The 15122-nt window shown below is 39.8% G+C and overlaps 1 protein-coding gene across 3 annotated transcripts in view; it reads right to left on the reverse strand.

Annotated features, from left to right (window-relative positions):
* Positions 1 to 910: 910 nt before the first annotated feature.
* The window catches only part of ACOT12 (acyl-CoA thioesterase 12), a 129449-nt gene continuing 115237 nt past the window's right edge, over positions 911 to 15122 (reverse strand). For all 3 annotated transcript variants that reach the window (XM_073624443.1, XM_073624444.1, XM_073624442.1), the window contains 4 exons: positions 10812 to 10945; positions 6298 to 6426; positions 2977 to 3103; positions 911 to 2627 (listed from right to left, as the gene is read on the reverse strand). In XM_073624443.1, the coding sequence (XP_073480544.1) occupies positions 2484 to 2627; positions 2977 to 3103; positions 6298 to 6426; positions 10812 to 10945 (534 nt within the window). In that variant the 3' untranslated portion in view covers positions 911 to 2483. The remainder of the gene's footprint in view (positions 2628 to 2976; positions 3104 to 6297; positions 6427 to 10811; positions 10946 to 15122) is intronic.

Raw genomic sequence — 15122 nt, forward strand, 5'->3', positions numbered from 1 at the left:
AAATGTGGTTCAACAAAATACTGACTCAAGGGGATGATCCTTTTTCCAACTCAGAGATTCCATTTTTGATTTTTCTTTTTCTGATATGTTGGCGTTGTAACTTATAACATCCAAAAGGAAAGATATAAGTAAATACAGCTGGCTAAAACAAAAACTGTGTGTCTTCATTTCAGTCTGCAAAGCAACAAAATGTGAACATTTTAAAAAGGGGGGAATCTCTTCTCTACCCACTGTATGTAAAATGCATTTGCAATCATTTTGCCATGTGCAAGCAAAAACACTTTTTCTTTGCTTACGATTGGTGAAAATTCACTTTACAAAGAATACCACATTCACCAAGCTAAGGAAAAATTCCTTTGGAAAGTGAACAGCCCATTTGGCTGATTGCACATAACACATGCAAGTAATACAATTCTAGCAGTTACTTCAGAAACAAACACAACTTTCTGTAAAGGCCCCTTTCATAGGAGCGGTGCAATCAGGTCCATCTTTAAGTTTTTCAGGCAGACCTGATCAGAAGCTTAATGGCAGTCTATGGGCAGGTAGATGTAAATGTGCCCACTTACATCTAGTTACAGCCACATTCATGCAGGTTTGTAAAAGAAAATCAAAACGTTAACCGTCAGCCACAATGTGTTGTGGTGCGCTGTAACATGTGCTTTACGTTACCTTGAAGCATTGGGGGTGCTATTCAAACCAAAATACACGGTTAACGTCATTGCGGTAATGCGCAAAAGTGCCAACCCAGTCTGAAAGTATCAATTGATACACAAAATACCAAATATTCTAGGACAATACCTAAAGTTGGAACACAGTTTGTATGCATGTGTACCTGTGATAGAGGTGCTAGGAATTGTCTTTGAGCTTTACAATTGGAAAACATTGAGAGAAATATTTGACAAAACTGCTCTATTATATGCTTGTATTTACTGACACAAAAATAGCATGATAAACTCCAAATAAGGCAAGAATTTTACTAACTTTTTTCCAGCATATTAAATTAGTACATAATTTTAAACACATTTAAAAGTTATGCTTATCAAAATATTAGTGGGAGTGATGGGCTATACAGAATATCCACATCATCACAGATATGTACTGGGAGTTACAGCAGCCAAACATTTTTAACACCAGATATCACTTTTTTGCCTGATGGACAAATAAAAGCAAAAGTAATGCTGCTATACGATTTGGCACTTCTCTTCTGTATGGTTACATAGCTTAATAAACAGATATAGATTAATAATTTACTCCTTTTTAAATTACACCATACAGGTGAATAGTGAAACCTATACAGGCTTATTTAATAATTGCAGTGCAGAGTGCAATGACTAGATAAAGTTACAATAACCTTCAGCAACCAGATTTCACTGTCGTAAGAGAAGTAAAAGATTAAATTTGATTGGTTACAGAGGCTCATTGTACTTTACATGGTATAGTTAGTCACGTTCAACTGGACTTGTTCTGTAATGTTGAAAAGAACTTTAAACAACATAGAACAAGTCCAGGTGAATGCAACCAATTACTACTTGCCAAATTCAAATGTCTTTATAAAAATCACAAATCTAAAGTGACTAATGTTTTTGCTCGGCATACTCAATTACAATACAAATAATAAAGTATTTTCTATTTCATCCATATAGACATTACTACATATTGCATTACTCCTTGTTAAGGGTAGCGTCACCTCTATGGAACTTCAGTGCATTCATTCATATACAAGACCCTTCCATGTTGTGTGAGAAATATGAAAATTGAAAAGGGAAAAGCATAAGAGATGGAGGAAGGACAATCATGTGTGTGCAGGTAAGGTGAGATACGGGCAGGTGCAGGTTGGGGGATGAGAAAACATAGGTATTTGGTGCAGCTTGTGTAGTACCAAAAGATCTGAAGCAAAAATAAAAGGGTTTCACTTAACTCTAAGTGCTCCTTCCAGTGTTCATGGGCTTTGCATCAGATATTCACAGTATAAAAAGTTATGTTTAATTGTGCTAAATGCCAAGTATCGAGTCCAAATGACTGTTCTTTGCAATTCTTACCACCTAGCATTGGTTGTGCACCCTATCTGAGATGACGGCTACCTTTTGCTTTTCAGCTTGGCCCCGGGCGCTTGCCTTAGACAAGACCAACAGTATGCATAAAAAAATACATAGATAAATGACAGTAGATATGCCTATCAAGAAATGAATACACGTTAACAAAATGGTAAGCATAGAAGGTTCACAGATGAAGCTTTCAGCTATGAGATTACCCAACAGTTCACAATTGTGACAATTTTCTGCACAGAACACAACTGCATTCAGTAAAGTGACTAGGGTCAGTAAATGCTATGGCTATCTGCTTTGGTGAAATTGTGGCTTTGTGCAGACGTTGGTGGAAATGGTTCCGATGTAAGAATGTTGTTGGGTTTTGTTCACACATATTCACTTGGATCTGTAAACAAAATAAGAAAGTAGTCCTGGCTGATTAGAATGGAGACTGGTCTATAATATCGTAGTATAGACCTTGGCTGTCTCCAAAAATCTTATACAAGAGGAAGCAGTCTCTTCTATGGAGTTAGACCACCCGGTGAGGTTCTCCTCGATGTATGGCATCATGTCAGATGTTAGCTGGTTCAGGTAATTTACCTGAAAAAAAAAAAAAAAGGAAGGAGTACAATAACTATAGCAACAATACAGAAAGCAGCATTCTTAACACGTGAGCTTATGAAAATGTCTCATAGCAACAAATCAGCTACCAACGATCACCTCTGCAGTGCAGGATTGAAAATCAAATAAGGATTTGGATCACTTCCTATAGGCAACAAGAAATGTCCTCATTAGCACACTTTTCATATAGAAGTGTAATTGGTGTTCTGCTCCTGCATTTGTATAAAGTACTTGTAATTTCTACATGTTATCTATGGGTCTATTGATTAGGCAATAACTTTACTGAAGTAATACTGGATATACATGGCTTTCTTTTTTAAAAACACACCTGACATTCATCCTTTCCATGACTGTAAATCAGGAAGCCAGCACATTGCACCTCACTTCTCAGGAACTCCAGTGATGGAGGACAAGAGGACAAGGTCACCGATCTCTCTGCAATGACGAAAGGATCACTGGAAGTATAAAAAAAAAAAAAAAATTATATATATATATATATATATATATATATATATATATTTTTTTTTTTTTTTATCAAATATATATATCTATATCTTTATTTGAATTTGATTTTGTTACAGGCAATATTGTCCAAAGATTAACATATTTCTCTCTATCCACAGGCTTTGACTGACCATGGACATTATACATTGGTCTAGGCTTGGTTACCTGCTGGTTCATATCTTAGTTCTCACTTTCAGCCCTCATTTACATCTTAAAATACCATGGGGCTGATTTACTAAAACTGAAGTATGCATAATCTGGTGCAGCTGTGCATTGTAGCCAGTTTTTAACTTTAGCTTGTTCAATTGAGCTTTGACAAAAAACCTGGAAGCGGATTGTAGGGGGGGACCAAGCGAGGTGGTAGGCACCCAAGAAGGGAGGAATGACAGAGGCCAGAGATGTTAAAGTAGTGCAATGTCAAGAATGTTCCAAACACACTGTAACAGAGTCTATGCAGAGGTTTCAACAGGCAGAACACTCACCGATAATTATGCAGTACTTGTGGAGAGCAATGCTCGAGGACTGACCGCAACTGGCACAGGAAGCGGCTGATAGGCAGTAAGCAATGAGGCACTGAAGTGGAAAGGTTCCACACAGCAACAACATTCCCTATACTGTGCATCCTTTGGAACCTTTCCCTACTCTAGGCACATTCTCCCTAGCCAGCAGGTTCCTGTCCCTAACACAACCACATGCAAAATGCACACCAACTCCAGTGAGCCAGAGCTTTTTATAAACACTGTCCTCACTAAAGATGGCCACGGAGGTCAATCAGACAGCTGTTCACTCAATGACATGCACGGAGGCCTAAAAGGAATGAGTGTTCCTCCTGACCTCCACTCCCCCCTGCATGGTGGTTGCAGACAGTGCCACTTGTGTAGGGAGTTCAACTTACACCTGCCTACATGATTGGTTTCTATGCAGAGCTGCATCAGATTTTGCGCTCTCCAGTTGCAGAAAATTAAACCCTATGCCTCCACTCAAAAAAATGTAATTTTTTATAAGGGACCATAGAGAAACCGAGGACAATGTGAAGATTGTCATAGAAACAAAGAAGAGTGACAGCAGAAAAAGACCACTTGGTTTTTTTCTGCTGTCAGTCTTCTATGTTTCTATGACTGTCCTTTCACCCCTGGCTACCCAAGAGCAGCTGCTACCTGAACCACAAAAACATTTGTGGGATCTAAGAGTCTCAACATTTTGAAGTTGTATCATGCAGGGCCCCCTTCTCTAGTCTTCCCTTCATTAACTGGAGGGAGTTGGTTCATCGCCCTAGAACAAAAAGGAGAGATAGAGATATATATATCTCTATCTATCTATATCTCTATCTATCTATATCTCTATCTATCTATATCTCTATCTATCTATATCTCTATCTATATCTCTATCTATATCTCTATCTATATCTCTATCTATATCTCTATCTATATCTCTATCTATATCTCTCTCTATCTCCGGAATGGAGGGCTTCCGCGCAGGAGTGACGTCATTGCGGGCCTGGCCACTCACAGTGCCAGAGCCAGCGATCCCAGAAGAAACGCTGAGGGATCAGGTCAGCTGCCTCGGCACATTATGCTATTGGCGTGCAGATTTTTTTTTTTTTTTTTTTGGGGGGGGGTTACGTGGTTTACTACCGCTTTAAGATTTTCCTTCACTTCTTGTCAGTACAGAAAGCAATGGGACATCTTTCTGGCAAGGAAGCGAAAGGCCTCATGTACACTGGCTGCAAGCTTTTGCCGCATTTTGGGAGGTTGAAGCTCACCCCTACTCTGCTAAAAGCCTATGTGTAGGCTTTTATAGAGTTGAGTTTAGGATCTTTGGTAAGAAAATGCCAAAAGCTTGTAGGGTAGTGTACATGAAGCCTTAAAAAACTTCTAAACATATTTTATTGCTGTTCATGCCTTATTGTCCCTCTGACAATGGTACCACAATTTTTTGAGCAGGTGCCACAGAAACAGGTATTTAGGGGGAAAAAAAAAAAACCCCACACAAAATTTGGTCACAGACCAAAATAAAAAACTGAAATATTTGTAATTCTTTCCTAATCCCTCTAAAACTGAAAAAAAGAGAAACTTAAATTTAAGCTTACTGATCAGATCAGTAAGGTAACATGCTAAGAGCAATTCCAGGCAGGTAAAATCATATAGTAAACACTATCAACTGTCCTACAGACAAAAAGTTCACTTTACAGTAGCCCTTTGTAATATAAATAGGCACACACAGGCATCACTAATCATATTCAGACTTTCATGGCACGTCTGCTTCTGATTGATATCTGTGAGAAACTTTATGTTCACATCAACATTCTGCAAGATCTGAAGAAATTTAGAACATTATTGAAATATATTAAGCACTTCCATTTAACATAGATGAAACCCATTTGAGCACAAACATTAGTGCAGGTAAAGTGGTTGTAAACCCTCACATATACCCAGGTGATACACAGAGCTAAAACAAATCCTCCTACATTAGTACATTTTTTATCTAAAGCCCTTTCTTTAAAGCTTTAAAAAAAAAAAAAAAAAAAAAAAAAAAAAACACACCACACACATTTTTGTCTGGAATACCTCCTGAAAAATAGCAGTAAGCATGCCTAGGCACTCCTGTGCCTACAGACTCATAACAGTACATCTGCAGTGTGAGATTTAAGGCACTGCTGCCTTTAACTGCTAGTCTCAGGAGATTGGAGTGAGATTTGGTGATATCATTACTGTGCTGTCCACTATTCTCCTTGCTGGAGGCTCTGACATGATGAAGCAAAGCCCTGTCTCTACACAAAGCAGACCACATGGTAAAGTCAGTAAAGAAATATTAGCTGCAAGAGAGTACAGGTAATACTGGTGACCAGTCATTTGTCCTCTTTTTTTCCCCCTCCACTGGTACAACGCCAGGTTTTGGGCTCTGAGGATGCAAGGTTTTTTTTTTTTTTTTTTTTTTTTTTTTTAATGTTGAACTTGTGTTCAACTTGTGCATCTATTAGGATTACAGAGCCAAGACAACATAATGATTACATAAGGCATGACAACAATGGACAGCAAAACTCAAAAATTCTGGTCCTGATTTGTGTCATCAGTCCAGTGGTTTGGAAACACAACTTACTGGTGGATTAAATATACAGCACGTTGTGTGTTCAAGCTTGACTCACCCATTTTTACATGGATATCTTCGAGACATCAGCACCACAAAATCCCTCGACTTGCTTTGCTTTACAGGAGGGGAAGTTATATAAAATATTTTATCGTCATCACTGGCAGTTTCAACTACTTTACAGCTCCTGCAAATATAATAGTTATAAAAAGGGATAGACTTAATAAAGCTTCAAAAACATCAAAAATGGAAATGTATAGCGTTTTCTGCTTTTTTTTTTTTTTTTTTTTTTTAGATATATAGCAGTATAGCAGAAGTCAGTTTGATGCAAAAAATGGTATGGATTAAGCTTTTAAAATCCTTATTTCTGTTTATAATTTGTTATCATGTATGCCCATGAGAGTGCAAGAGAGAAAGGGGAGGGGAAGTTAGAGAGTTAGAGAGAGGGTAGAGAGACTAGGCCTGTGGTGACTTGCTATAAAGGCTAATCTAAAAATCTCTAATTCTATAAACAAAGGACTCTAAACACTGCACTAACACCACAAGATATACAAAAGTAAGGTGTTGCTACAAAACTACTTTTAAATTCTCCTTGGTTCTGGTGTGGAGCAGGTCAGTGCAGACCGAAGTCCACTTCCACTCTTCTCTCTCACCTAGCCACAAAGTCACATTCTGTGTGTCTGTACTAGTCAAATATCTGTAATAGCAACAAAGAGACCCTGCCTGCAGACCGTCCCAAACGGGTTTCACCCAGTGCATGCTTAATTGTAGGTTACTGGGTGAAACGCATTTAAGTGGGACGGTCTGCAAGTGGGGAATTGTTGCTGTCACTCATAAAACTTTGACTAGCTTGTTTTTTGTCTCATTGAGACAGCATTTTAGAATATGTTCTTTCTGAAAATACACTATACTTTACTACTTAAATTAACATTTCCCAACCTGGTATCCATGGAACCCCGTGGTTCCTTCAGGAGGTTGCTAGAGGTTCCTTGAGCAATCAGCAATTTCCACCACTCCGATAATTACTGACATAAGTGATCTTTTTAGTCATCTGTAAGGGGGTAGTCTTTCAAATGCAGGCTAGCTAGCAAGTGCGCTAGGAAATTTTTGTATGTGTGTGATGTGTGTTGCCCCTCCATATGCACCTTACTGCAAAGACTAGCTATAAATTGGGGTGGCTGCCATCGTTTTGTATAGCTTGTTCGCCAATTGGTGTGGGGGCACATTTGATGCCTTCGGCTGTCATTTGGGCTTTTGCTGGGTGTCCAATGTGTTCCTGTGCGTTTGAGTGGGATCCCTCCAGGAAAACCCACCCTTGATTTATCCGCTGGTATATGTGCGCCAACTTGCAGACTCTCAAAACTATAGAATTAGGACCACAGTATACAGGAGGAGCCTTGATGTGTGCAATTCAGCTTCCACATATATTTGCAAATGTGTGCAACACAACCCTCTTTTAATGTGAATCGTTAGACAGGGTCAATTTGGTTGTTTTGCGGGCGAGCTGGTAAGTGTACTGGAAATGTATGTTTTCTTGTGATGTGTGTTGCCCTTCTATGTGCACATTACTGCAAAGGCTAGTTATAAATTGGGGTGATTGCTATTTTTTGTATATGTAGTGTTCCCAACGACCACCAATGGTGATTAAGAATAATGCTTCTTACTTACCATCACACTAAGCTACCATGAGCTGCAAGTATAGCACTTAGTAGGGGTTCCATGAGACTGGAAAGTTATTTTAAGAGTTCCTCAGTGTTAAAAAGGTTGACAAAGGCTGATCTAATGTAAAACGGAGGCTCTCTTAGGTGGACTCATAGGCAAAAAAAAACAAAAAAAAAAAAAAAACTTATTGATACTGAGAAAATACATGGGTATCTATTGTCCAACTATTGTCCAAAATGAAGGCCAATACATTCCGACCAATAATGCTAATGGATCAATTTCAACCTAAGGATACTGTTTCCTATTTTCTCAAGAATGATTGGTTTTAAAAATGACTATCAGGGGCTTGCACTGTATTTGTATATTATTGCATTGTGTTAAGTCACAAAATGTTTTAAGCAAGCAGACTGGTCATCAAGGGCTGTTTTGATTGGATACAACTTGAATTCATCCTGAACATGAGAGCCCATGGCAGGTGGGTAGGGGGCACATTTTGTGAGCTATTGCAAGTAGATAACTATGCCAGAAATATAGGAAGGCGCCTGCAACCATCTATCTCTAAAAGTTCTGCTAAAAAATGTGTTTTGTACAGACTAATCCCTGAAGCAAAATGTCAATTTGTTTATGTACAGTGCTTTACTTTCTTCACATTTTAGGTTACAGCCCTATTCCAAAATGGATTAAATTCATTATTTTCCTCAAAATTTTACAAATACCCCATAATGACATGAAAGAAGTTTGTTTGAAATCTTTGCAAACTTATTAAAAATAAAAAACGAAAAAAAACACCACGTACATAAAGTATTCACAGCCTTTGCTCAATACTTTGTTGAAGCATCTTTGGCACCAATTACAGCCTCAAGTCTTTTTGAGTAAGATGCTACAAGCTTGGCACATCTTTTTGAGCAGTTTCTCCCATCATTCTTTGCAGGACCTCTCAAGCTCCATCAGGTTGGATTGGGAGAGTTGGTGCACAGCCAATTTTCAGATCTCTCTAAAGATGTCCAAATTGGGTTCAAGTCTGGGCCACTCAAGGACATTCACAGAGTTGTCCTGTAGCCACTCCTTTGTTATCTTGGCTGTGTGCTTAGGGTTGTTGTCCTGTTGGAAGATGAACCTTCGCCCCAGTCTGGGAGGTGCAAAGTGCATTGGAGCAGGTTTTCATCAAGGATGTCTCTAAACATTGCTGCATTCATCTTTACCTGACTAGTCTCCCAGTTCCTGCCACTGAAAAACATCCCAACAGCATGATGCTGCCACCACCATGCTTCACTGTAGGGATGGTATTTGGCCAGGTGATGAGTGGTGCCTGGTTTCCTTCAGACATGACTGAGGCCAAAAGAGCTCAATTTTGTTTCTCATGGTCTGAGAGTCCTTCAGGTGCCTTTTGGCAAACTCCAGACAGGCTGTCATGTGCCTTTTCCTGAGGAGTGGCTTTCGCCTGGTCACTCTACCATACAGGCCTGATTGGTGGAGTGCTGCAGAGATGGTTGTTCCTCTAGAAGGTTCTCCTCTCTCCACAGAGAAACTGCTGGAGCTCTGTCAGAGTGACTATCAGGTTTTTGGTCCCTCTCCCCCGATCGCTCTAGGAAGACTCCTAGTGGTTCCAACCTTCTTGCATTTACGGATGATGGAGGCCACTGTGCTCATTGGGACCTTCAATGCTGCAGAAATTTTTCTGTACCCTTCCCCAGATCTGTGCCTCGATACAATCCTGTTCCAATTCCTTGGACTTCATGGCTTGGTTTGTGCTCTGACCTGCACAGTTAAGTGTGAGACCTTATATAGACAAGTGTGTGCCTTTCCAAATCACGTCCAATCAACTGAATTTACCACAGGTGGACTCCAATCAAGTTGTAGAAACAGCTCAAGGATGATCAGTGGAAACAGGATGCACCTGAGATCAATTTTGAGCGTCATGGCAAAGGCTGTGAATACTTATGTAAATGTTATTTTTTTCTTTTTAATACATTTTCAAATATTCCAAAACAAACATCTTTCACATTGTCATTGTGGGGTATTGTTTGTAGAATTTAGGAGGAAATTAATTTAATCCATTTTGGAATAAGGCTGTAACATAACAAAATGTGGAAAAAGTGAAACGCTGTGAATACTTTCCAGATGCACTGTATGGGATAGATCAGGGAAGGGTTAGAGCTACTGTCAGGTTTTAGTGCCATCTGTGTCCTTACTGGGGAGAATTCTCCTCACTTACTGTCAGGACAGGAAGTTATGGAAAATGTCTTGCAACTGGAACATAGACAAAACACATTTTTTTAGTAGAGTGAGCACTGGTCGGGCTTTGATTTTTTTTTTTTTTTTTTTTATTGCTACCCATGCTTTCCATTCCTGGTAACTTCTGTATCCTTCATTCCTGACACAGCTGTCAAGGGGATAAGATCGGATAGAAAATACTAAACAAGGGTGTCACAGACCAAAATTAAGACTCGACAGACATTTAAGTCCTCCTTAATCTATCTCAAATAGAACTGTAGCTAGATTTGAACTTTAAAGGTGGCCTGTTCATCTGCATTTCTCATTAGGAGGGGAGTTTCATCTTTGTTCAGTCCTTAGAGGGTCAGTATCTACTGGACTGAGATTTTGGCTCGGATGCAATACAGTTTTGTAAATCCTAGTGTCTGTGCAATTCTTGTCTGCGTTTGTAAATACCAGATTCAGATCAGCCCCTGCTGCATCTTCTCAACTTGTGACTTGCTACGGGGCGGGGGGGTCAGAAATTGCTTTCCTATGCCTGCAGAAAACTGATGACATCTCAACCTAGCTAAAGTCGCTTTATTGGTAAAAAAGTTCTGCTTCTTTCAAAATGTATACTGTTGTAGTACAGTGTGATATGTCAAAAATGTATACATGCAGACTTGTAAAAAGGTACTGAAAGTTTGTTCTGCTTACAAGTAGTGCATATCCCAATGTGGTCGCAGACCAAGGTCAGATAGCAGCAAGTAAGCCTGGCTTGCGTGTACCTTAACTTGCATTTCAACTTTTATTGAGAGTATATCATTTTCTTCATGGGTAAAAACTTTCACCTGAAAAAAAAAAAAAAAAAAAAGAAGTGAAAAATTCCAAATTCCAAAAACAAAAGCCTCAAGTCTGGTTGTTTTATACCATATAACCCAGTGTAAGCAACCCACTGCGTTTGCGATCCTTTTGGGGTGTTAACTTTGTATTGACACCTGCAGCAGATCGCAAACAGTGCAATGCATATGCTTTCCCACGATGCATATGTGTGAACCTAGGTTAAGACTGTATTCACCCTTGGGCTGAGCATCTTTGGTTGTTTTGCAGGCTTTTTTTCCTGAGCATTTGTACGGGCATTTGTGTGGGCATCTGAGGCTTAAGCATTTTATATTTGGATTATTTTTAGGCAATGGAAAGCTAGTCACCAAGGGGGGAAAAACCCATGTGATAAGTGCATTTTCGCACGTTAACACAATTTTCAGGTGTACCCACTGAAGTCTATTGGGGCTAAAAACTCTTGAAGCTTGTAGCTCAAAATAGGTTCATGTACTTTTTAGAGCTACAAGGTTCAAGTGACACTACACTCTGATGTAAAAAGGCCACAACTGAACACCATTGGGATTTTGGTTGTTGATCATTTTGGAGCTTCAAGCTACAAAACGCTCAGGTGTGAACGGGGCCTTATAATATGCTGTGTAAATCCAACGTTCGCTCTCATGACCAGACCTTGCAATGCACAACAAAAACCTCTTGATTGGCTGAAATCCAAACAGGAAATGATAATCTGGCACACAGCAAAGTCCTTTACTGTAACTTTAAGGGCCGGTTAACACTGCTGCATATCTCCCAACAGTCCCTGATTTGGAACAAAGTCCCTTCTGTCCCCCTCATTGTCCCTCATTTTGGTTCGATCTATATAGTTGTACATAAAATGCACTTTTTATCTTTCAAAAAGTGTTTCCCAGTGCTAAACCTTTCATCCAATTACTAAATTGCTGCATTTGTAAACTTCAAAAGCCAATATAAAAGGAATAGTAGTGGTAAAAATAAAGCACTTGTGGGTTTAACTAATATTTTTTTATATATCGCAGTGCAATCTGCAAACTTGAACAGGAAAAAAAAAAAAAAAAGGGTCCTGTGCGAGTTTGATGCAAATTCAGCCATACGATCTTTATGGCTGAAATCGCATCGCACAGAGATCGCGTGTGATTTTCACTGCAGTGCAAATCACATCCCATCTGACATCTCACCAGTGTGAACCGGCCCTTACTCCAGATACATGTAACAATTTCCAATAATCTTAGCGGTGCAGTTCAGCCTTGCTTGGCATTAGTCATGGTGATGACCGCTTCCGACTATGTCCAATGTAAAAAAGTCCTGGGCAGTACTCGGACATCAAATCGTAAAGTTTATACTGAAACCAATGGTTTCTGCACAGTCCCCTCCCTTAGTCATGTCCCTCTAATGTATTTCATCTGGATTGGGCTTAATTGTAGAGATACCTCTATGATTAAACCCAGTCTGGGTGAAACACATCAGTGGTGCATGGCCAAGGGCAGGGACTGCACAGAATCCAGTTGTTTCAGAAACAAAAGGTTTTGGTTGGTGTGATCATAGTGCTGCTCTGGGTTTTTTTATATTGAATTTAGTGCTCCTTTCAGGGCCTTGCACCTTACATGGAGGTTCAGTTAAGTTGTTGTGCATAGGAGGCTTGGTGTTTTGTTTTTTTTCACACTCCTGGCTATGGCTATGACTTGGGCTGAAATACTTCTGTATGAATATTGGAAATTGTTACATGTATCTGAAATAAAAATTACAGTTAATAAAAGTGAAGTTTGTCAGCTTATGATTAAATTATTCTTGTTACATGTAACAATCTTAAACAAGAACAGAGAACCATTTTAGTCTTAGTCATAGACATAGCCGGGAAGGTGGCTATGGCTGTGTAAGGCGGAAATGTGTCAGCATTATTACTGGAAACCATTACATATATCTGGAGCAATAGGTTGGGATTGAAGGAGACGTGTCAGTTTATTTTCTGTTTCGTTGTAATAGTAATAACAAGAACCGTAGCAAAAGACAGAAGTAGCAACTAGAAACAGAAGTAATAGTTACAGTAGTGACGACTATGGTAATAGTACATTGTACAAACATAGTTTTGTTCTCACTGCACACCCTCCTCGAGTTCCTTATTCCACTTTTACAGTAATTTACATCAGTCATCAGGTAAAAAACATTGGATGCCATTTCTGATGTCTTTCTTGCCTGGCTAGGTGTCTCCCACCAGCTCCAAAACGTTGGGGCGCTGATTCGGAAGAAAAAAAAAAAAAAAAAAAGGATGCAGAGTAGGAATTTCAGAAAAAGTGACAAGTCTTTATCTGAATACATCTGCACCTGTGACTCATGGTCCCGAAGTAAAAGTGGCAGTATGACAGCCTGGCAACTAGTATTTCTAAAAAGAGCGGTCTGCAGTGGCAGTTCCTCATTTCCGTCAGGACAAGTTTACTTTAATGTTGCCCTGTGCGCCAAGTCTATTTTATGGAGTGAGAATAATGTGGGAGCCATACACATTCCAGAGGAGCTGTAACTGGGTAGCAAAGGAAGGATCTCACAGGGTGATGTAAAGAGTCCTAGCAATACCGTGTTTCTGCTGTTATTTTAGTTGCAATTAATTGTGCCGACTGAGCTCACAGCTGCAATTTAAAGTATAACTAAGGGCAGTTTTGGATAGAGTGGAAAGGGATTCAAACACCTGTCAGTTTTTATTGCTGTCTGCGTCCATTAAGGAGATCCCACCTCTCTATTTTTCCTGTTTACCATCATTAAAAGTAAAAGAAAATGCCGACATTTGGGTTGTCTCCAGAAAAGTAATAGAAGGGAAATCTTTCAATGGGGACACTAGTTTTGGTGACCTGGGGGTCCTCAAGAAATTCCCTTAATTTGCAGAGATTTCCTCTCACTTCCTGTTTGGCTATGGGAGAGGAAGTAAAGGAAAATCTCCACACTAGACCATAGATGGTGAAAAAAAAAAAAAAAAAAAAAATCTGACAGAGGCTATAACCCTCCCTTGCTCTATCCAAAATGAAAAGTTTGTTTTAAAGTAGAACTATAGACAAAACAGCTGAATACACAGATTACCTGTTTTAGTGGCCAAAGAATGCAAGGAAAAGGGGGGAAAACAGTTTTAAGCCCCCCTTGCCTCATGGGATTGTGGCAGCGGAGGTTTCTAGTCTCCCCTCAGAGCTAAATTTGCGGGAAGAGTTCCCATTGGCTCCCTGACCTCTGGAAATAGGTCTAGTTGTATCCAGGCAGTGACAGGGGTTTTCTTAGTCTACTATTGGTAACCTCCTCAGGTCTGGAAAAGTGTGGGAAGGATTCCCATTGGCCTTTGGCTGACTAGCTGGTCAGGTGACCTCTGTATCTGGGCAGCGAGGTTGTTTTTGTTATGATTATCATCAAATAAAAAGGGGGATTCAGAGCCCTAGAGGCTCAATCGCCTCAGTAGTAGCAGCTGTGGTGTTCCCTCCCGCCCTCCCTTTGTCGCAGGCTTTCACTTTATTATGTGGCTAGTGTCACCTTTTTAAAGGGGGACAGTTTTTGCGTATATAAAGTTAAGCAAAGTTGTATATGTTTAAGTGGGGAGATTCCCCTTTATCTTGATCATTACAGCTTGAGCCATAGTGGCGGAGCTGTTTTTATGTGTTATTAAAGTTTAACTTTTGAATATTTATTCAAAAGATTAGATTTGTTAAAATTTGTTAAAGCCAATAATAAAGGCCGCAGCCAAAATATTTTCCAATAAAAAAGGTAGTTGTGTTTTTTATTATGTTTAAAAAATCTGCTGACTGCTATCCCATTTATATTTCTGTCCATCATATTTTGAGATTTATAGCTCTGTCTTGTGGTACAAGGACCTGATTTTTCCCTGGTGCAGTGATATTACACTTAGCGCCGGTTCACATTAGAAGCGGCACTACTTGCAGGTCGCCTCACCGAGGCGACCTGCACACGACTGCCGCGGCGACTTGCAAGACAACTTCTGTATAGAAGTCTATGCAAGTCGCCCCCAAAGTAGTACAGGAACCTTTCTTCTAAGTCGGAGCGACTTGCGTCGCTCCGATTAGAACGGTTCCATTGTACAGAACGGGAGGCGACTTGTCAGGCGGCTAGGTCGCCTGACAAGTCGCCCCCGTGTGAACCGGCTCTTACAGGTCTTCTCCCTCCCCCAGCCTGTGACTGGACAGT

The sequence above is a fragment of the Aquarana catesbeiana genome, linkage group LG01 (genome assembly GCF_042186555.1).
Source record: "Aquarana catesbeiana isolate 2022-GZ linkage group LG01, ASM4218655v1, whole genome shotgun sequence".
Classification (NCBI taxonomy): domain Eukaryota; kingdom Metazoa; phylum Chordata; class Amphibia; order Anura; family Ranidae; genus Aquarana; species Aquarana catesbeiana.